This window comes from Pelodiscus sinensis, chromosome 5 (assembly GCF_049634645.1).
Source record: "Pelodiscus sinensis isolate JC-2024 chromosome 5, ASM4963464v1, whole genome shotgun sequence".
In the NCBI taxonomy this organism is placed as follows: Eukaryota; Metazoa; Chordata; order Testudines; family Trionychidae; genus Pelodiscus; species Pelodiscus sinensis.
This window is the reverse complement of record NC_134715.1, coordinates 89,985,375-90,008,607: the sequence shown is the minus strand read 5'-3', so window position 1 is coordinate 90,008,607 and position 23,233 is coordinate 89,985,375. Positions and strand designations below refer to the sequence as shown.

Sequence of the window (23,233 nt, the reverse complement as noted above, 5' to 3'; positions counted from 1 at the left end):
TAGTAGCTCTTCTCCAAACTCTAGCAACATTTTTATTGATTTAAAACATGTTTGTTTTAACCAGAGATTTTTTGTTACATTGGAAAAGCTATTGATTTTCATATCTGACTTGGAAATTTAGTTTTTGTCTACTCTACAGTTGAATATTCATACTAACCTCATCATTTGCATGACTCCTGTAGAGGAGTTTCTAACAGTAGTCAGTAGAGGAGTTTCTAACAGTTTAAGTATCATGGTAGTGTATTTCCTGTTAAGATCTTTATCATAACAGGTTGTTTGCTTTAATCAGTAATGTGGCTCTCTTGATCTTACTGAGTCTCTGTTATAAACTCCAATTAAACTCGAGTACCCAAACATTTACTCACTGACTGTTGAAACATATTTTCTTTGTTTTTGTATTTTCAGTAACAGAGTAGAAGTGTTATGGAAACACTGCACAAACTGTAACTATGAGCCTTACATCTACTCAAAGAAGACAATAATAACCAAGAAAATCTACCAGATGGTTCTTTTTAATAAATACATTAATGTCTTTTTTTATTTTTCTTCAATTTTGTTGACTAATATGATAACAGAAACTTTCAGACCATCAAACCAGTTTTCACAATCTGTCGTTAAGTTTTCATTTCACAGAAATAGTTATGACAAGCACTAATAGATGAATGTTGGTGCGATAATGAAACAGTATAAGGCATATTTACACCATCCTTACATACAGAACACTGTACACACAAAAAAATCACAGATCTGGAACAAAGTAAATTCCCCAAGATATTTTATGCTTATAGGCTTGGCATTAAACAAATATTTACCCAAGCAACTGACAAACCTCTTGTTCTTGTGTAATTTATTTGTAACATTGTGCTCATGCAAAATAGGTATTTGCTTTATTGCATTAACATTGAGAGAGTATTGGGATTTGGTTTTGTAACCAGTTTTATCAAATTTAAAACCCTGTTTCTCCTCACCTATAGCAAGGTTGAGTCATTTTTACTGATGACACAAACTGAGCAGTGATCTGATGATTGGGTTTTTTATTTGATGAGTTACAAAATGATAATGAATCCCAGATGATTAAAGTGTGAAAACCAACATTCTTGATCATGCACATTTTGTTTTACGAATATAAAATGGTTTAGACCAAATTCATCTTGAATTTGTTTATTTTTTTTTAAGAAACCATGTACTATCCAACATCCACTGTTTACAGAAAGAAATAAGCAGCAGGAATCACTCTGGCTGCAGAGTGGACCATAAGGAGGACGCAGTAGGATAGTGGCAACTTTAATAAACATCAAATGCACCAGAGAAACTTCATGAAAGAGGCTATTAACTATAACCCATATTTTTGTAAGAGTTCAGACTGCCATGGCCGTTTGCGCTCTGGAAAGTAATCTGGAATGTGGATTTTTTTAAAATCTTGAATACATTTTTTCATTTCTTCTTCAACACTCAGCTTCTCACATACCTTCTTTTTGGAAAGATTTGTTTCTCTGGACTTGCTAATGAGAGTCTGAAAGAGTTCACTGTTCCTGCGTTTGTCTGGTGGTGGCATCCACTGCACGGGGGCCTTCTTTGATGGACGATCCAATGTGAGAGTATTTGGCTGGTGTGCTGTTGGCTGTTGAGTGCTAGCAGCATTTTCTTGAGGAGTGCTGGCCTCGGAATGGCTGTCACAACTAGAGGTGGACAACTCATTGCAGGAAGTCCCACTTTCGCTTCCTTTGTCTGTAACTTTGTCGTGCTTCTGTTCTTCATGTTCTTGTTTGGGAGACACTGTTCTCTGAGGTGGTCCTTTAAAGAGAAAAAAAATGATAGCCATTAATTAAACAGCAGCTTAATCAGAAAATTGGGATCTATTTTGACGGTTTTTAACAGAACTTTGTGACGCACTATTGTAAACTCTGGGTCAGATTCTCAGGTAGCATAAAATGGCATGTTTTTCATTTTATTTGCTAGCACAATGCCATTTTATTCCATCTGAGAGTCAGGACCTACTTTCTGTTCAATATGAAGTTAACACAATAGTTTCCCTACTCAAATATATTTCTATGTCAAAAATAAATTCATCTCCTGGATCCTTCTGCAGGCAATGAAATGTGCATAATGCTGACAGATTATCTGCACCAGAAATCCCTCCAGGCATATTTAAATGAGCTATTTTGCCATTATACTCCAAGTATCTTATTATGGAAAACCAGATTGTTGGAGCATTAGGAAAATAATGCCATACAATTTGCAAAACTTGTTCTTTTCTTGAATAAAAAAGGTCCTAGGGTTGTGATTATGTTTTAGGAAACTGGGTTATTTTGTTCTAACAAATATCCACTAGGCATGTATATTGTAAAGAGCACCATTGCACTGAAGTGCCAGACTCAAATACTGTCCTAGAGCTTGTATCATACGTGCTACTAATGGAGAGTCTCAGGGCCTGATTCTTATCACATCCTTGTTTAGTATTAGTGATTATGAGGTCTACCACATCTCCCTTGAGTTATTTGCCAGAGAGGAAGTTTTGTAGGTCACAAGAGTTCATAGTAGAGTTGAATGAACATATTTTTTGCATGGATATTTGCACAGATAAAATAAATGAATGTTTTGCCTGTGCTCATGCCTTTTTTTGTGTTTGCTTTCCAGCTATATTCTATCAAACAAATGTTCTGACAGAAATGATTGATAAAACCATCAATTTCAAACAAATATTACAAAATATTCATGGAAAGTGAACACTGGCTTCCTAAATGTAATTACTTGTACTGCAAAACTGAGTCTAAGAGCTATGCTTGTCAAAACAGGAAGCAGACACAATTCTATGGGTCCTATATGTTCAGCCATAACAAAGAGGGGATTTTGCTACTGAATATTTCAATGAATTATTAGCTGAAAATATTCTCTAAATAATTCTGAAAAAATAACAGCTCATAGACAATTCACAAACAGGAAAAGCTAAGCTAATTAACAAGGTTACGGAAGATTCTATCCGGCTCTGCTTCCTACAATAAAAAAATGTCAAGTTGAAAACACTAGAAGAATGGTGATATTACTACTTAAGTCATATTTTAATTTTCAGGACAGATACTTATTTATTTTAAACATTCATAGATCAGACTAAAAATTAGGGTGAGCATATTCAACTCCAAGTAATGGAGCTGCTTCCTCTATATATGCAGTGGAGAAGAAAGGCATTGGCTTGGGCATTTTCTTTGTTTAGTATACACACACTCTGGTCTTTTATAAGTTAGTCTATTACATTTATTTCAAATGTTGCTCTCACTGTGTACCGTAGTGAACTAGTAATGATCTTTCTTTTCCACTCAGAGTAATTAATTCATACAGAATGTCTCATAGTTTTTTTTCCTGTTTGTTTATAAATAGATTTGCTTTTACAGGAGATTGCTATATTGCAGAGTCTTCCTAAAGTTGTGAGCACATGCATTGATAACTAAGACACTGCAGGTATTTTTACTATTAAAGCAGAAGAATCTTATTAATTCTAGTACAGTGGTTACAGATGAATATGACACATATGGATAATAGAGATGGAAATAAATATCATGATAAATAAAAAAATAATCACTACATCACATGTATCCAACATACACAGATGGAAAACTTCTGTTAAATACAGAAAATTAGATAAAGTGTTAGCTCATAGACCTGACTGGGCAGCAATAATTTTTCCATCTTTTTTTTTTAACAAAAAATGAAATACTTCTAATAAATACTTTGCATGTTTTTTGAGAAAAAAATCACCAAAGTCTGAATTTTTTTCATTTTTAAACCAAAAATATTTTGTGTAAACCTGGAAAACAGTTGAATTTAGATTTTTTCAGTGATAACCTGAACATTTTAAATGAAAACGGTTTTGTAGAAAAATTAATTTTTCCATAAAAAAATAATAATAGCAGCTGTGGATCTGTTCCCAAACATTTATCAGTTTTTAAGCTATGTATGTACAAAAGTGCTAGGGTGAAAACCTGGTCCCATTCAAGTAAATGGCAAAATACTAATTGCCTGGAAGGGGCTATAGTTTCAACCTGACCTTTCTGGAGTGGAAATATCAGATAGTCCCGAATCTTATTTACAAGACTATAAGACTTCTTTATATTTTTTCTGGAAGAGGAAGGGGTTCTTAAAGTGGATACAAGCATTATTAGGGCCCTTCTACTGTGTCAGGGAAATGTAAAGGCACCTTGGAATAAAGGAAAATCAGGAGTATAAATAATTACCCTTCCAAGCAACTAAAACATGTGAAACAGACTTTGCAGAAGCATTGTCTTTTTAAATGATCTTTGGATGAAACCATGTTTAAAACATTCAGCCCATAAGGAAAACCTCTGAGAAAGTCTGAATATGTGAAAAGATGGGGATGTGGCAAAAAGTCCTACTGTAACCTTCGTGTTTGCTATAAGTCAAAAGCTGTAGTAATAAAGTGCTTAAGAAATCATTGTAGAGATACTAAAGGAAACGGTGGGAAACATAAAAATATTATGAGGATTATGAAAATGGGCCAAGATAAAATATGTACTGTGATTTATTCCATTAGGTTTTATTATATTCAAGTGATAAAAGGGCAAAATGATTTTTCCATAATACTTATAGTTCTGTATTACTGTACTCATCGAAAGGAGAGGGCTCTCACTTGTCTAACATCAACAAAACATTTGGGATTGAGCTGAGTATAATCAGCTCTTGTTATTACATGCAGAAGTGTTCAGATGTTCAGAAATGTTTATCTGTTACTTAAACACATGGACCATTCAACATGAAGAGTATCTATGTGATTGCACACTTGATGAAGCCTTTTATTTTAATCTCTACCTGCCTTGGTATGATAAAAGGACTCACAAATGTTGCTGCAGCCGGCACAACTCCTTTAGGGGAAATTACCCTTTAATAGTGTTAAATTCAATGGTGTGTGAATGTTATGTGGTATTTGAAGTGAATGAATTCATTTAGGATTAGGACCACATGTCTGTGAGTGATAAATGCTTTGTATTTGAAATGTAAAAGAAAAACGTGTGTCATATTTACTCCATCTGACATTCAACTGGAATCAAGATAGTCTTTAAAATATCTTTTACCTAAGCACCTTTTTGAAAGATGGTATGGGTGAAAAGGACTCCTTAAGGAAAGTCATCTGGGTGGGGACGTCCATACATTCATTTTTAATTACTGCCATGTACCTCATCAATGACACATAATAATATATGTCTGGGTACATAAAGAGGGGAATTTTTTATTTGGTATGAGACAGGACACACAATGGACACCCCTCTCCACTCTAATCTTTTCTTCAGGATACCACACATGTTTTTTTTAATATTTATTTATTGCTTTTCCAAGAGGAGATTTTTTCTTAAATAGCATTACTGACACAGGAAAAAGAACTGAAGGGAACTGTTTTACTGGCAAGTCACCATCTTCCAGTGAAATCAACAAGTAGTCCAAAGACTGTCTATTTTTTATGTCTTATTAGTAATAAATCTGCATATTTAAAAAAAATACTATGTCTGTTGTGAAAAATGCCATTTCTTGGCAGGCAGGTTATACAACACAAGCATAAAAATGAGGGAAAGCTGCAGCATTGCACATGCAAGCAAACAGAAAGTACATTGACAATGATTTACTGGTGAAATGGAGACAGCCAGAACACTGACATGGTGCCTCCTCTTAAGATGGATTCCTAAACTCCTGAGAAGGATGGGAAATGCAATTTGGGAGATACAAGAAGAAAGAAAATGAAGATGGAAAATATTAAAATAAACCAACTTAATATAGAAACATAGAAAGAGAAGTCAGGTAGAATCAGCATCCACCAATGCCTATCTAGTACAAGCAGAAAAAGCACACTGAATTCAGCACCCTAAGATACTAATGGACAGCCCTAGTTTAGTGCTCTAGAGTAGTGGTTCTCGAACTATGGGTCAGGACCTGAAAGTGGGTTGCGACTCCATTTAAATGGGGTTGCCAGGGCTGGCATAGACTTGCTGGACCTGAAACAGAAGCAGAAGCCCTGGGTGGTAGGGCTGAGATTATTGACCCCCCCACTTGGGGCTAAAGCCCTTGAGTTTTGCCTTCACACCCAGGATTGGTGGGCATTTGTTTCCCAATGAGGCAGTAGGGATTGGGTGGTCCCAAGCTTTGGACGCTGCTTCTGGAGTTGTATATTAATTTTTGTTGTCAGAAGGGGGTTGCAATGAAATTTGAGAACTCTTGCTCTAAAGCAGTGTTTCTCAATCTATGCATCACAACCACCGTGGAGGTCATGAAAAGGTAAATGGAGGGTAGGATTACGAGACATTAAACATTTTCTTACAAACTAAGCAAAGAAAACCTCATTCCCCCACTCTCTGCATGCCCTTACCCTTGAAAGTTAAGTATTCCTTGTCAAATCCTCAAAACACATACAAATGTGATAGGCTTATTGTTCTCATAGATACATGTTAAATTCTTACTTTTCTAATAAACACAAAGTGGTTGCCAGCATTTTTTACTTTGAGAAAGAAGTCACAAACCTGAAAAGGACAAAGAAACACTAATCTTTTCCTAGACCCTTAGGCTGTGTCTAGACTGCAGGGTTTTTTCGAAAAAAGTAGCCTTTTTTCAAAAAAACTTCACCTGCTTCTAGACTACAGCCGCGTTCTTTCAAAATTAAATTGAAAGAATGTGGCTTTGCTTTCGACGGCGGTACTCCTCATTTCACGAGGAATAACTCCTTTTTTCGAAAGTGCTCTTTCGAAAAAAGGTGCTCTGTAATGCAAACTGTGCTTTTTCGAAATAGAAAAAAAAACAAGACTGTGTAGCACTTGAAAGACTAACAAGAAGGATGCAGGTAATCAAGTCGTTGAGACAGTGTCCTTTCTGGTTGAAATGGCAAGAAACTGTTTTTTCTTTGTGATCCTGTCTGATATCTGTTTTGTGGGCATTGATCCTTTGGTGAAGTGTCTGAGACGTTTGTCCAATGTACATAGCGGACGGACACTTTCAGCACATGATTGCATAAATTATATTTCTGGATGCACAGGAATATGTGTTCTTGATCTTATAACTCACTTGGTTGGGTCCAATAATGGTATCAGCAGAGTGAATATGTGGACAAAGCTGGCAACGGGGTTTGTTGCAAGGGAAGGTACCAGGGTTGGTATTAGTGTGGCATGTCCTGTGGTTGTTGGTAAGAATCATCTTGAGGTTAGGTGGTTGTCTATAGGAGACTATGAGTCTGTCTCCCAGAGCCTCTCGGAGTTTAGTATCCTGTTCCAGTGTAGGCTGTAGTTTATTGATAATGTGTTGGACAGGTTTAAGTTGGGGGCTGTAGGTGATGACAAGTGGTGTTCTATTGTTGGTTTTCTGCTTCAAAGACCTTTTAAGACTTCACTTCAAAGAGAATCCTCTGAATAAAGACGCTAATTATCTTACCCATTACAAAGATAGCTTCCCCAATTATCACCTCTAATATCATTAGCTCAAAGACATTTACCTCCCCATTCTCCCCCCTCCTCCATCCCCCTTCTGTTCTGAAATTTGATTTGTCCTTTTCATATGTGTTCACTTTTTTTAAATTGTATCCTTTGGTATATATAGTTGTGACAATTTTCTTCCACTATTTGATCTGAGGAAGTGGGTCTGGCTCACGACAGCTCATCACCTATTAAACCATCTTGTTAGTCTTTAAAGTGCTACACAGTCCTGTTTTTTGTTTCAGCTGTACCAGACTAACACGGCTACATTCCTACCACTTTTCGAAAGAGAGCATCCAGACTGCCTGGGTGCTCTCTTTCGAAAAAGCGGCTTGCTTTTTCGAAAGTACTGGTTGCAGTCTAGATGCTCTTTTTCGAAAGAGGCTTGCAGTCTAGACGTAGCCTTAGGGAAAAATTATCTTCCCATAACAAATTTGGTGATAAGGTTAATCATGTATACACAAGCAGAGCTCATCGGGAATTTTCAATTAAATGTGTTTTCATCTGAGAATGTGGATCTGTCATTGCTGAAACTTTCCAAGAAACATTTCTGGTTCCACAAAAATTCTATCCAGAAGCTTTTCTCAGGTTCAGAATAGAATTTTTGGAGGGAGACTCATGCCAGAATTTTTAGAGGGAGACTTACTGCATGGAAGCAGTGACTTACTGGATGTTCCATGTCCCAATTTATTTCCATAACCATAATGCTACAGAGTCAGTCTTTCTTTCTCTGGACCAATGAATATTTCATTATCTAAGAAAAGTGAGATAGCTTCAACAGGAAGATTGAGAGAAAAAAGTGGGAGGCCCAGATTCAAGTCTTTTCTCTGAATCATATAATATGTGAATGTGCTAAACCAAGGCTATTGACTATTCTGGCTACTGACTCTCACACTCCTGTTTGATTTTTCCCAGGAAAAATTTTGCAAGTTGTTGTTTCTATTCCACTTCATAACAAAACCAAATTCTAAATCCTCAACAATTTCTGTGAAAAATAATTCTTGTTTTCCTGCCAGCCCTAGATGGCAGTAAGAATCACTGCCAGTAAAATCTGATTGCATTTGCACCTTAAATTACCTCTAATTTCTCTAATGCGCCAACACTTCAGTTAGTCTATAAGGTGCCACAGGACTCCTCGCCGCTTTTGCAGATTCAGACTAACACGACTACCCCTCTGATACTTGACTCTAATTTCACTGGGAGGCTTCTGGTTATTCAGCACGTGTATATCAGTCCACATGTGAAGGTGTTTAAGTATGAATTTAAGACATCCATTTTTGAGAATCTTGGTCCTTCTGTTTTAAGAAATCTTGATTCAGAACTTGTGTCAGGTTTTCCTTGCTTTATAGTCAAAGGTCTTATCACTGTCATTTGTTTCGATAATGTAGTAACGACTCTACAGTAACCAAAAGTCAGCCCCATTCTTATTGCCCCATTTCCTTTGTTTTCTAAAATACAATAATACAATACAATTTTTCTTTGCTATTTTTTTCAGTTCTCATGTTGTGTTCTAATATTTTTTCTTTGTCAGTCTTTAAGATGCCACAGGACTACCCATTTTTTCTTTGTAAGTTATTCCTTTACTTGTCTAATCTTCATCATGCACTCGTCCACGTTTCATAATTTTTTTTCCTACAAACAGGTATAACCAAGTAATGTTAACGTGAATTTGTATAATACGTCAAAACATGCTAACACCGAGCATGAACTCTGGCATTAGAAAGTGTCTCACTTAGAGAAATCATGTACTACATAACACTAATCTTGGAAGTCCGTACAAAGTCTTACATTGTATTAATGATAGTACTGGAAGCAATATGGAAAATGCAAAACAATGGGAAATGCACTCTTGAATCAAATTCCTGATGTACATTTAGCTACTGAGAATTAATAGAGAATTAATCCACTGGAAGAAATAGAGCTCACAGTGAGTTATCTTCAGGACTTAAGAACTAGTAGCAGGGCATTAATTCACAAAATACAGAGCTATACAAATGTAAGGTGGGTAAGTGTAAGTGTAACAGGCTCAACATTAGCAATTTCTCAATCTGCAAGTAATCTGACATAGGATCAGAAATTTCTGCTGAAAGCCTTTAGTATCATACTAGTTAATGAATGGAGACTGTTGGTGCTGTGATTCTTTGGAACGTTCATGTCACTAGTTTCAAATATAGTTCAACTATTCAACAGCGGTGAAACTCTCCAGCTCTAGTTTTATCATTAATCTCTTACATATAAAAATAAAGCACTAAAATATAAGACCAATGGGGATTGCATTATAAAATACATAATCAAGTGCCAATAACAATATATTAACTATAGGTCGAACTACTAGATTTGATGTATAGATTACTAGAAGATTTACTATATGTTGCTCAGATCCTTATCTCAATTAATTTTAGTTATATTAATTTAAATCATTGCTCTGAGGTGGGGCTGAGGATGAGGAGTTCTGTATGCAGGCTGCCCCAGGGAGAGAGGACTATCCCAGCCTTCTCTCACCACAGCAGCTTGAGGCCAGGTGAGAAGCACCTTTCCATGGCCTCTGCAGTTCCAGTGGATACAGCTGGGGGAGAGGTGAATGTCCCTGTGCTCACTGCCCCTGCACTCCTCAGACAGAGCAAGAAATGCTGCAATCTGTGCACTTTCCCCTCATTCCCAGATAAAGGGGAACAGCCAGCAATGTTCCCATATGAATGGAAGGTATCAGTCCTCCCCCCCACACACCCTTCCTAAAGGGCACCTGGAAGGTGGGAGGCTCAGGGCTGGGGCACTCCCAGATGGGAGGAGCACCCTCAGCCAATTTCGTTCACCTTTCTGCTGATTCTGCCTCTTTTCTGTATGGCTTTATGAGAAGCACTCTCATTCCAGGCACATCCCATTTTCCTAGCATAGCAAAACCTTTCCTTGCTTTAAGCTATGATAAGAAGAAACTGTATACTGAATTTGGTTGTCCTGAATTTGGTTGACCTAGGGTATGTCCAGACTACACGGCTTTGTCGCCAGAGCCATGTAGATTAGTTTACTAGACATGCCCAAATGAACTTACTTACTTACTGCCCGTTACACCAATGGCGCATAGGGCAGCAACAAAGTCCTTCCACTTCTGTCGGTCACAGGCCAAAGCGCCTATTGTTCCCCAAGTGTGATGATGGTCTTTTAATTCTTGTTCTACCGTTCGGCGCCAGGTTGTTTTTGGTCTTCCTCTCTTTCTCTTCCCATCTGGTTTCCAGTGGAGTGCAATTTTCGTAATAGATCCATCCTCTCTTCGTAACACATGACCTATCCATCGCCAGCGTCTTTTCATAATTATAGTGGCCATGTCTTCTTGTTTACACCGAGACAGTAGATCTTCGTTGGAAATTTTATTTGGCCAAAATATCCTGATTATTCTTCTAAGATTCTTGGTATGGAATGTAGACAATTTAGTAAGGTCTCATTGTATCATGCGCCAACATTCTGCTCCGTAGAGAAGCACTGGAAGAACACAGCTGTTGTATAGTTTCAGCTTAGTGCGCACGCTGTACTTTGAGGATTTCCAGATGTTATTCATACTGATAAAGGCATTTCGTGCTTTACTCAGTCTATTCTGAATGTCTTGCTTACTTCCACCATCTGGGGTGATTATACTACCCAAATATACAAATCTATCAGTAAAGGGAAGATCGTTGTTATTGATCTTGATGGGGGTTTGTGTAATAGTGTTCAGAGTCATGACTTCTGACTTCTTCTGGTTTATCTTAAGGCCAACTTGTGAGCTATATTTATTTAATTTATCTGTTTTATCTTTCATATGCCGATGAGTGTGAGAAAGAAGTGCCAAGTCATCGGCAAAATCCAGATCTTCAAGTGTAGAGAAAAGCGTCCATCTAATGCCGGTATGCTCCTCCTCAATCGTATGTCGCATCACCCAGTCAATAACAAGATTGAAGAGCAGTGGTGACATTACGCAACCTTGATGAACTCCGGTCTTGACTTCAAACCATATATCGCTTCCTCCAACACAACAGCTATAATTTTTGTAGAAGCTCCTAATGAGCTTCACCATATGACATGGTATTCCATAGGCCCTCAAAATCTGCCATAATCTGTCTCTGTCGACACTATCGAAAGCCTTTTTAAAGTCTACAAAGTGAAGCATCGATTTAAATAATTGCCGTTTCATTTAAATTAAAATGGCTGTCACGCTGAGCCGATCAGCTGTTTGTTGGCTCAGCGTGCTAGCCTGGACACTCTGCGGTCAACATCAAAGGCATTTGTCGACTGCCCCATTATGCCTCGTGGGATGAGGTTTACCGAGGCAGTCAACAAATGCCTTTGATGTCGACCACGGAGCGTTCAGGCTAGCGCGCTGAGCCGACAAACAGCTAATCGGCTCAGCACGGAAGCCATTTTAATTTAAATGAAGCGGCGATTATTTAAATCACCGCTTCATTTGGGTATGGCTAGTAAACTAATCTACATGGCTCTGTCACCAGAACCATGTAGTCTAGACATACGCTTACTGTTTACGGGGAGTTCTTGAACAGACAGTCAGACACAAAAATTCTCTCAAATATATAGTAGATATACATGTTATATCTTGAACATGACTGATGAAAGTTACCCATGTGTGTAGGTCCAGTAAAAGGTGTCTGCACCCAAAAATCACTCTTAACTAATAAAAGTAGGGTCTAGATAGGACTTCTTATTAATTGTTTTTTCCATGGTGCTTAGGTTCCCTAGTTTTTTACCAGGATCCTGTTGTGCTAGGTGCTGTACAATTACAGAACAAAAAGATGGTCTCTGCCCAGAAGAGTTCATAAACTAAGACTGGGGACCATAGATGGATTCAGATAAATAGATGAGGGGATACAAGGAAACCATGAGACAATAGCTGTCAGCATGGTACACAGTAGCATCAGCATACCAGTGGCCAAATTGTTGTCAAGGTTTGTGCAGACATCACAAGGGAAAAGGAGAGGCTGAAGGAAGATAATGATGTGGTTTTGCATGTGTTTACAAAAAACTCTTCCCACCTGTAAGAGAAATGGGAAAAAATACAAATGTGCTAATTTGAAAATCTAACAAATGAGAGGCAGGAATCAATAACTCTACAGTGAATGAGAGATGATGGGTAAGATGGGAATAGGCCATGATGGGTCTTGAGAGTGAAGACTAGTAGAGGATATTTGATGTGATAGAAAAGGAGGAGCTGGTGGAAGAATAAAAAGAGAAGGGTGGTATGGTCAAAAGGTTGGGTTAGGACAGAGAATGATTTTTGCAACAGCATTCTGATTAGGCAGGAATGGGGCATGTTTTTTGTTGAGACCAGAGAAAATGTTATACGTAAAGAATCAGCATCATTTAGATAAGGGGTTTGCAAATAATGGCCCACGAGCTGGTGGGGCCCTACTGCTATTTACCTGCACAGTTGCAGATACCAGTAATTGCAGCTTCCATGGGCTATAGATCACCATTCCTCATCAATGGGAGCTGGAGGAAGTAGTGTCCTGGTTTATGCCATTTCCTGCTGCTTGCATTGGCTAGAAACTGCAATCCATGGCCAATGGAAACTGTGATCACTGGTACCTGCAGCCATGCAGGTAAATTTGTGCACAACTCACAGGCTGAAATTATGTTAATCAAAAGTATGTAGCGAATACTTTTGACAAATACATTGTAGAAATCAAGATGACAGTTAAGAATAGTAAACATGGTTAATTAATCTAATATTTTTTGCAACTAATTATATGATCATTTTTAGTAAAAATTATTACAAGCCACGGTATTTTTGTTTAAACAGTTTTTTTTACTAAAGCAAATAGCCAAGGTGTAATTTATTTTTATTCTAAAGAATTATTTTAAAAACCAAAAATAATAAAATTTCCATACACGATTCTTGCAGACTGGGTGAAAAGAACTACCAGAGCAGAGTGGTTATATTTTTAAAGAAATTGAATATTTTACATATTCATATAACCTCAGGAGCTGGGGCTTCAAGAGAAACACCAAAGATTGTAATGTCACAAAAAACTGATGTTGACAATCACAAGATAAAGGCCTATGTAATCTATATTATGTAGCTATACAAAAGGTAGGGATGAAGTAAAAAAAAGAATTCAACAAGAAAGAATGTGAAATCTGTAGAAAAGTGTTACATATGTATTTATAAAACGTGTTAATACTACAAACTTGGAAAACATCTTGTATTGAGTACTATTTCAATTAATCAAAGCATGGTATAAAGTAGATACTATTCTCCTCATATAAAATTCCACTAGTTTTGAATAACAACAGTAATGAAGTAAAGAGAAGAGGAAACAGCTCTGAAAAAATATTGGTTTGGAAACAGAACAGATACTGTTTAAGAAATTACATTAAAATCTCAGGTCTGCTAAATAAACTGCAACAATTTTCTCTCAACATAATTAACCTTCCTTCCACTGAAAATAGATTTGCATATTATTGCAATAATTCAAATACTCCATCTGAATTCGTCCAAAGGCACAGTCAGTAATTGTTTACACTAGTTTCATTAAGTCAAAACTAATTTACTTTGTCTTATTTTCTTTCCCCTCTTGGACTGCCATAAAGGATTATTGGACAGCAGGTGAAACAATTATTTGGGAATACTGTCACAGCGTAAAATGCAATGTTGCAATAGCACCACTCAATGCATATTCATAATAAGTTGTGTTGTTTTCTACAGTAACACAAGGAGAATGTTTTAAATACCTTCAATTATTTTTAACCTCACATCTAACTAAGAGTACATAAATCAAAGCCTGCTCCTAGCTGCTGCAGGCAATTTTCTGTTCAGATCAGCATTCAGAAATTTGTATTTTTGCAAGAGGAGGATGACCTTTTGACCTGTCAAATAACACTCAAATACAAAAACAGTGTCTCCATGCATAAACAGAGCTATATCTTTGGTGAAGAAGCTGCATCCACATTAGCAGATGTGGGTAGATGTCTGCAATGATACACAGCAGTATTGTGCAGATTGCTGATGGAGATAGGAATGGATGGGAGGAATCCCAAAATGGAGATGTTGAATGGATGCACTGCAGAATGGTCTCAACACTTGGTTTGGAGGTCCTGCATGTGTTTTTTCCAGTATTATCCTTGGGCCACCTGCTGATTTGAAAGAATGGGTGAAACCACAAACCTTAAGAATTTGCCTAGAACTTCAGTCGTTTATAGAAACACTAGATTTCTGGCTGTACTCTATGCAGTGATATAAAATGAAGATGGGATCCACATGCCTCCTCTTGCTCTCCTTTGCTCATCCATTCAGAGAAGCTCCTGCAAAATTCTTGCATCTTCTTGCATCTCCTCAAACTTACATTAATGAAGATCAGGAGTAACTTCACTAAACTAAATGGACTTACTAGATTTGTCACCTCAGAAAAGCACAGAAATCTGGCCATTCTGTGGGTGAGATCAGGGTTCAGGAGAAACATTGGGAGGGACTCAGCTCTCTGAAAGTCACATAGATTTGCAGGAATTTAGGGATGGGCAAGTGAGTTACTTCCCCATTAGCGGGTTTCTGTCCCAACACACTACATGCACTCAGAATGGGATCAGGTGCTAGTCAGAAGGCTACAACATACTCCCAGCCATGATGTATGTAACTGGTAGTTAAGATCACTGTACATAAATCTGCACATTTGTGCAGCAAGAGAACACAGTAAAATACTCCTGACTACCAGGTTGATCAAAAACTGGCCAGTAGATATCGTCACACGAATGTTAGGTCTGAGAAAAGTCAAGATAGTCATAACAGAGGCTACACGTCTGTCAACTAAATGTAACAGGATTCTAATCAGAATCCTTGTTTCTAACAGTTCCCTGTCATTTGAGTTTGACTTTGCAGACATTATTTTAACAAGCCTCTTCCGTTTGTTTGGTTTTAGCTTTAAAGTAAGTGTAGTAAGCTACCCCTTAGCCTGACAGAGATAACACTGTTTCCCATTGTGGAAAGAGCCGAATCAGCCACGCCACTACCCTTTGCCAGAAGCAGAGGGCAGTATGAAGTGTTTAAAGAAGTAGCAAATAGAATACAGCAGATTATTAAGAAAATAATGCAAAGCATGCAAACTTTAGCTTCACTAAAGAAATCGTCTACAAATAGTAATTCCTCACTCTAGCTATTATTTTAGTCAGGCTATGTCTAGACTGCAAACTTCTTTTGGAAGAATCTTTTCTGGAAGAACTCTTCCGGAAAAACTTTTTTCAAAAAAGAGCATCCACACAACAAAAGTGCAACAAAAAGCAATGTGCTTTTTCAAAAAATAGCGTGCACAATGATTGGATGCTAAATCACATTTAAGTTGTGATTACTATGGATGGAATGGCCACCAGGGTGCCTGTGCTATTTCCTGGAGGCATCTTCTTTTGAAAGAACTCCCTCTTCCGTGTTCACACATGTCTTTTTCCAAAAAAGCTTTTTTGGAAAAAGGCTTCTTCTTCGTAGAGAGAGGTTTACCACTGTCATAAAAATCCCTCCATTCTTTAGACTTTCTGTCGAAAGAACGCAATAGCAGTGTGTACATAAGTGTATTTTTTCTGGAAAAATGTCCATTTTTCTGGGAAAACATTGCAGTGTAGACATACCCTCAGAGTCCTTCACAAGCCAGAGTGGGTCCAGTAACTCTGGACTATAACACCCCGGTTATAGTCTTTTTGTTTACAGAAACTTCCAAGTATCTCTTTGAATGGAGAGGTAAAGGAGAAGCAAACTGAAAACCCAGATTGTTTTCCTCCCCTGCCTTATATAGGATTTCCATAAAGCGGGATCCTTTGTATGATTCCCCCAATACCCAGTGGAACAGTTCAGCAGTCTACCATGGTGACCAGTATCAGGTAGTCAGGTCATCTGACTCTGTAGCATACAGCATCCATGAATATCAGGAACAGTATCAAGAAACCGCAGGAAGGCCAAGCCTTTTCACGGTCCATTAACCTTGCTGATGGGCCATTAGCCCTATCTTGTCTTGTCCATTGTAGTACCTGACGTGTTATCTATGGGCAACACTCAAGTGGCATGGATGAACTACAGATATAACTAGTCGATATTGCTAACTTCAAATACAAAAATGATACATGCATACAAATAGGATATTCATAATCCTAACCCATGTATATAATTTATACATGACTTGAGTTATCTTGTATGAAGTACTTCTCAGTTATGCCATATTTATACCATAAGCATATTTTCATAAAGAATATGGTATGTAACATCAAAGGTGGAACAAGAAATTTAAAAGATGGCTCCTACAGCTCAGTTGTATCAGAGCCAGGGAAGGAAGAAATATTCCTTGCTCGTGGTCAAGCTCTGTGCTAGTGACTGAGGTCCACAGCAGCGAAGACCCAGAAAAGGCACCTGAATTGCTTACTGACTAATACCTGGTGGAGCTCCTGGGACTGCTGCTGGCCATGTACTCTGAAGAAACAAAGGAACCCCAGGAGACAGAGGTAGATGCAGAAGAGGTAGCAGGAAGCAGGCCAGGAACACCAGACATTAGTCTAGGTCAGAAATGTTTCAGTGAGGTCCCTGCTGACCCAGTGATGGAACTTTCTGCCCCTGCCAGGGCCATGGGCAGGGACCCAGTGAAGTAGGGTGGGCCCAAGTCTCCCTGTTCCTTCTGTTATTCCCAACCCCTGGGCTGGCAGCCTACCCACCTTAGGCTGGACAGCTTGCATTTGCTTATTTTTCTGCCCTGCTCAGAAGGCCAGAACCTTTAGGTCTACCTAGTTGCTACAGGGTTTTGTCAACAAATGTCAGCTTTTCTTGATAAAACAGTGGAGGTGTACACACTAGAATGCTCCTTTCCCTCCCACTTTAAAGGCCTGGGAATTTTTGTAATTCTATTTCCTGTTTGCTCAGAACGGAATCACTCATACAGAAGATGCACCCTTGCTTATCCTAAGGAATGATATATTGTCATCAGTGATCCCTGCCTATGGAAAATGGTGGCAAAATTTACAATATTTTTCCTAGTTACCTTCAACGAGCTCCTTAAAAAACTCAGAGTGACCCCACAAGCACTACTCACCATGTTTAGGGAATTTGCTGAGCTCTGTCCTTGCCAAGGGACAATAAGAAACTCATTCATATTTTTTAAAAAGGTGCATTTTACTATAATGATTTGATGCTGTGTATGCACTAACAATGTACCTTCTTTATATTGTTTCTTGTGCTTCTGCAGATGTGGCTTTCAGGGTAACCCTGTACACACCAGTTGAGTGCCTCCACCAGATAAGAAAGTGACAAAGAAGGACCAAGGAGGACATATTTCAAGAGGTGCTCCAATCCTCAGAGGCCAAAAAACAAAAACACGGTGAATGGACAAAGATTTTAAAAGAAAATTATAAAATAGACAGGTAGGACAGAATGGAGAGCCAGGAGGGAATTTTAATGGGCCAGGAGTTAATGATAAATATGATGGAGGAGCAAACAGATATGTTGCAGTTCCTAATCATGCTGCAGGCAGAATTAACATGTGCTCAGTCAGCCCCAGAACTGCAGCTGAAACAGAACTGATTTCTATGCCCTCCCACACATCCCTTGTAACTTCCTCGCCTGTCTTGGTACCCTGGTTCACTCCACTCCTTCTGACAGCTCCCAAAATGATAGCTGGACTTACACAGAACTGGCCTTCATTGTTATCTCCCTTCCCAACAAGCCTTTTGTGTGTGTTCTTAATTTGTATTTCATAAAAACATATTCTCTGAAAAATATCCACTCTTTATGAGTCTCCTATACACAGTGGTTGCTGATGGAACTGATGTGAACATTTACTGAGTATGAATCATAGTCAGGAATCATTAAAATGTTGATGAAAGGCAGCAAGTTAACAAAGCATGACAGAGTACAGTATAGAAATACACATTACTGGAGTTCATTGTCAAAATTGCACCTCAAAGCCCTGCTGATTCTAATAGTATCATTGTACCCCTCCAATAACCCTGGTACCTGGTTGCTTAAAATCAGCTGCCAGATGGTCTGCCTCCACACTCTGCCCCAGGAAAAACTTTTCACCCTAAGCCTCACAGATAACATGGATTACACAGCAGGCTGCTTTGGCCATGAAAATTTCTTCCTCATTTATGTCCAACCTACCACAAAGGCAGTGCCAGTGTGCACTTAATCTGCCAGATACACATTCTACCTTCATTCTGCACCTACTCAGCCTACTGGTAAAATGCTCCCTCCTGCTGTTAATGTTTCTCATGTCAGGCTTCAGGAACTAGGGGTATGTCTACACTACCCTCCTAGTTCAAACTAGGAGGGTAATGTAGGCATACCACACTTGCAAATGAAGCCCGGGATTTGAATTTCCCGGGCTTCATTTGCATAAGCGGGGAGCCGCCATTTTTAAAAACCCACTGGTTCGAACCCCGTGCAGCGCGGCTACACGGGGCACGAACTAGGTAGTTCGAACTAGGCTTCCTAGTTCGAACTACCGTTACTCCTCGTGAAATGAGGAGTAACGGTAGTTCGAACTAGGAAGCCTAGTTCGAACTACCTAGTTTGTGCCCCGTGTAGCCGCGCTGCACGGGGTTCGAACCAGTGGGTTTTTAAAAATGGCGGCTCCCCGCTTATGCAAATGAAGCCCGGGAAATTCAAATCCCGGGCTTCATTTGCAAGTGTGGTATGCCTACATTACCCCGCTAGTTCGAACTAGCGGGGTAGTGTAGACATACCCTACGAGCGTACGGATCACTATGGGCATTTCAACATTCCCCATTGGAAACTTCTGGTCTGGAAAAAAAGTGCCTGCTTGCAGCTTTTTGTACAGGCCAGTGTTCCTGAAAATGAGCATTTCATGCAACTACCTGGACCACCCCATGATGATATAAGCAAAAGAGCCACAATGATCCTCAAGTGCCTGCATTACCACTGAGAAGTACCACTTTTTATTGATGTACTCCATTGCAGGATGGTCTGGGGCCAAAATTGGAATATATGCACCATCTATCACGATGCCACTGTGAAGGAATCCCATTGCTGCAAAGCCATCCAGTATTTCGTGCACATTGCCAAGAACCAGTCTTTCATAGCAGGATGAAATTAATGGCCCTGTACACTTGCGTTAGCTCAGCCCCAAAACTGGACTCTTTGACTTCAAACTGAATTCTGACTGATCAGAAGCATCTGGAGGTGCCAGCTTCCCGGCAGTGATTATCATGTATTTCTCCACTGAGAGGGCAGCTCGTAGTTTCGTGTCTTTGCACTGCTATGTTGGAGCAAGCGCTGCACAAAGTTCCAGAAAGGTGTGTTTCTGCATCCAAAAATTCTGCAACCATTGCTTATCATCCCATACCTGCATAATTATGTGATCTTGCCAGCTCAAAAGTGGCAGACCACCATGACACTGTGCACTTCTCCATGGTACACAGTTGGGAAGGCACCTCTGATTCCTCTTCAGATTGGGAGTTGTGATGTACTTCATGACCAACCATGATGTTGTTCATAACAATGACCACAACAGCTTCCACATAGCGATCACCCTGCACCTCTACATGGAGAAGGCCACTCTCATTTTTGTGTCCTTGCATCACAGTGTTGGGTGAACTATTCCAGGAAGGTGACTTTGCGCATCTGAAGATTCTGAAGCCACTGCAAGCCATTCCATACCTGCATAATAATGCAAGACAGGCAAGAAGAGCAGGCACCATAGATTCCTGTTCAAATTTATCCTGTGTGGTCAGCCACATTGTGTTCATAACACTGACCACAACGGTAGAGAGCAGTGCAGGATTTATCCTTTCAGACAGAGATGGTAGGAGCATAATAAATAGGGACTGTTGAAAGATAATGCGATTAGAAGTCCATGGAATGTTGGGACAGAAAAAATGTACCCTGGGATGTTGAGCCCAGGCCCATCATGTACAACGATCCAATATCCCATCCCACAACTCCTAGCTGCAGAAGGTGGTGAGTAGCACAATGGGATAGCTATCCACAGTGCACTGCTATCTCTGTAGATGCTAGAGCGCCATCTGTGGATGCTCTCTGGTGACCGAAGGAGGAATTTGTGAACATGCACAAGCAATATCATTATACTGTTTTTGATTGTCAGTGTAACTTGTGCAGACAAGCAGTGTAGAGAAGGCCTTCCATTGCTTGTTGCCCTGCCCTGCCCAGAGGGTGAGAACCCCAGACTGTGCTTGCTTTCTGCTCCAGACAAAAAGCTGCAGATTGTTCATTGCTCTGTCCTGCCCTGAAGGTGAGAGCCCTTAGATTGGCCATTGCTATCTGCCAAAGCTGGTAGACTTTGGGCTAAAGACTGCACTGCCTTGACTCAAGGGTCAGATCTATAGACTGTGGCGAGTTGCCTGTGTGAGCCAGGAAGGCAGGCTGGAAACTGTGCTGCTCTGCTCAGACCAGAGGGTCAAAGTCCTAGTCTGCTAATTGACCCATACATTACTGTGCAACCTAGTGAGGAAAAAGTGGCCTCCCTAGGAGTCCGATGGGGAGGGACAGCCACAGAAGCACTACAGTAAGCTTGAACAAAACTAGAAGAAAAAGAGAGAAGAAAAATAAGTGCTGATATGGAATCTGACATTTGTTGTATGAGATAACTATATCTAATGCCCTGTTAGCTTTCTGTGGTTTTCTTAAATATGCATGCACAGCAGGACTTCATAGCCGCATGTGCTCGAAACAAGGTCAGAGATGAGAGATGAGTTTTCGGCTGGATTGTTCTTACAAAATGAAAGCTTTAGGATTTCCCTTCAAAGAACAGATGCCCATAGATGAAAATCACATCTGATTTGGAAGACAATTTTTTTGTCTTTGTTTCTCCTGGGACTTCCTCCTGACTCATGCACTCCCTCCCTCTGTTCATTGTGAAAACCATGCATGACAAGATGTGTAGTGCGATAATAATGTGTTGCATTATTTACCCTTTACCCTTCAGTTCCACCTTTACCATGTCACACAGATTTTATTTAGAAACAAGCAAAGCAAGCACATGGAGCACAGCAGCCATGGTGGAGTTTTCATTTATCAAACCATTTAAAAGCCAAATACCATTGGCTTTTCCTCACATGCAAAACTTTTCACAGTAATCCCAGTAGTGGCCTTGAAATCCTTTTCACGTTCTGTCATTGTTATGCTGATTTTCTAGTTGTTCCTCCTTACGGGTGTCTATAATCAGAAAATGGAAAAAAACAATAAAGTGGACATCACTGTTACATCAGTTTGCTGTAAATGTATCACTTTGTTTAAACAGAAATATGCTATGGTAAAAAGGGTATTTAAAGATCTGGATTATGAAATATTTTAGCACGATTGTATGACATGGGTGAAGGCAATCCTGATTAGCCTTAAATACTCTTTTATTTCTGATTGGAGCTTGGAGTTCCATTATGATATCCTCCATAGACTTGTCCTTAGTAGTACAATAGAACAGATAGCTCCACTGTTTTTGAGGTAGTATCTGAAATATTTGTTTTTGTGTAAGAATAGAAAAGTGAAAAGAACAAAGTATGAATAATTTTATACATACAAAAAAGAGAAGGACAACAGCATTCTTGAAAGTGAAATACAAACCAGTGATTCACCTCTGAAAGATTTACTACTTACTGCATTATATGATACAATATAAGTCAGTAACATGAAAAATGTTACTTTCCCTCAGAGGTGGAGGTGGAATTATCCAACAATCCTCATGTATTTTGCTCCTACTGCTATTATAATACTGAGTAATAAGCATGACAATTCTGGCACATTTATATGGATACATTTTAAATATATTGAGTTAGATTCTGACCAGTCTTACATTGACATGAATCTAGATTAACCCTAGCAAGGATAAAGGAGTTATTCATGATCTCACATACTCTCAGCTCTCAGAAAGCTTGGTTTTGTGCATGTATGTGATTTTCAAAATTTGTTTGTTTTCTTCTTCCCTTCCTTATGATTCATATGGTGATTATTTTAAAGGTTTTGCTTAGGTCCTTTCTCGCTTTGTAAGTATGGAGCTGCAATTGTCCCTCCTCTCCCCCTATGAATCAGGTGTTCCTGATATTCAATCTCAGATCATTATCCAAAATGTCCACTTTAACCTTTCCTAATAAAATAGGCTCCAAATTGCTTCCCCTATCCCTAACCAAATGCATCATTTTTCCACATTCTGATTTTATCATTTCAAGTCCAGATGCCACTTAGTCTATTAAGGCATTTACCACTGGTCTCTCTCCTCAAATGTTAGGAAAGAATTCCTGAGGAGGTAATGATATACGAAGTAATAATGACGATGCTGGTTGGGAATGCAGATGTACCAAGTTTATTTAGTGAAGGTCATTATAATACTCAAAATTTAGTTTGTAAGAAAATCAGGAGTTTAAGCATAGTGATATAATTTCATGATTCAATTCTGAGTCCTTTCATTAAGCTTTGCACTGTTACTTCATACGGCATCTAGATGAGATATTCTTTGACATTTAATCAAGGAATTGATTATGGATAGGTGACAATTTCCTGACACAAAAAAGTGTTGCAGTTAACTTGGGGAATTCTTTATTAGACCTTATCTTAACAGATAAATTGGAACTGGTCAGAGAATTTAAAAATAATGTTAACTTAGGTACAAGTGATCATGACTTAATCACAGTTATAGCATGCACGTAGAATAAAGCTCAGACGAGTAATACATATTTTTGGAGCTTTTGGAGGGCCAATTTCAGAAAGCTGAAAATAATTGTGAGCCAAATCAACTGGGAGGAAGAATGTAATCAGACAAATGTGAATGATAAATGAGACTCATTTAAGAACA

At 38.8% G+C, this 23,233-nt stretch overlaps 1 protein-coding gene across 1 annotated transcript in view; it reads right to left on the bottom strand.

The window, feature by feature from the left end:
- Positions 1-443: 443 nt before the first annotated feature.
- Positions 444-23,233, bottom strand: part of KCTD8 (potassium channel tetramerization domain containing 8) — a 177,384-nt gene continuing 154,594 nt past the window's right edge. The window contains exon 2 of the mRNA XM_006111922.4: positions 444-1,794. Coding sequence (XP_006111984.2) covers positions 1,334-1,794 — 461 coding nt within the window. The 3' untranslated portion in view covers positions 444-1,333. The remainder of the gene's footprint in view (positions 1,795-23,233) is intronic.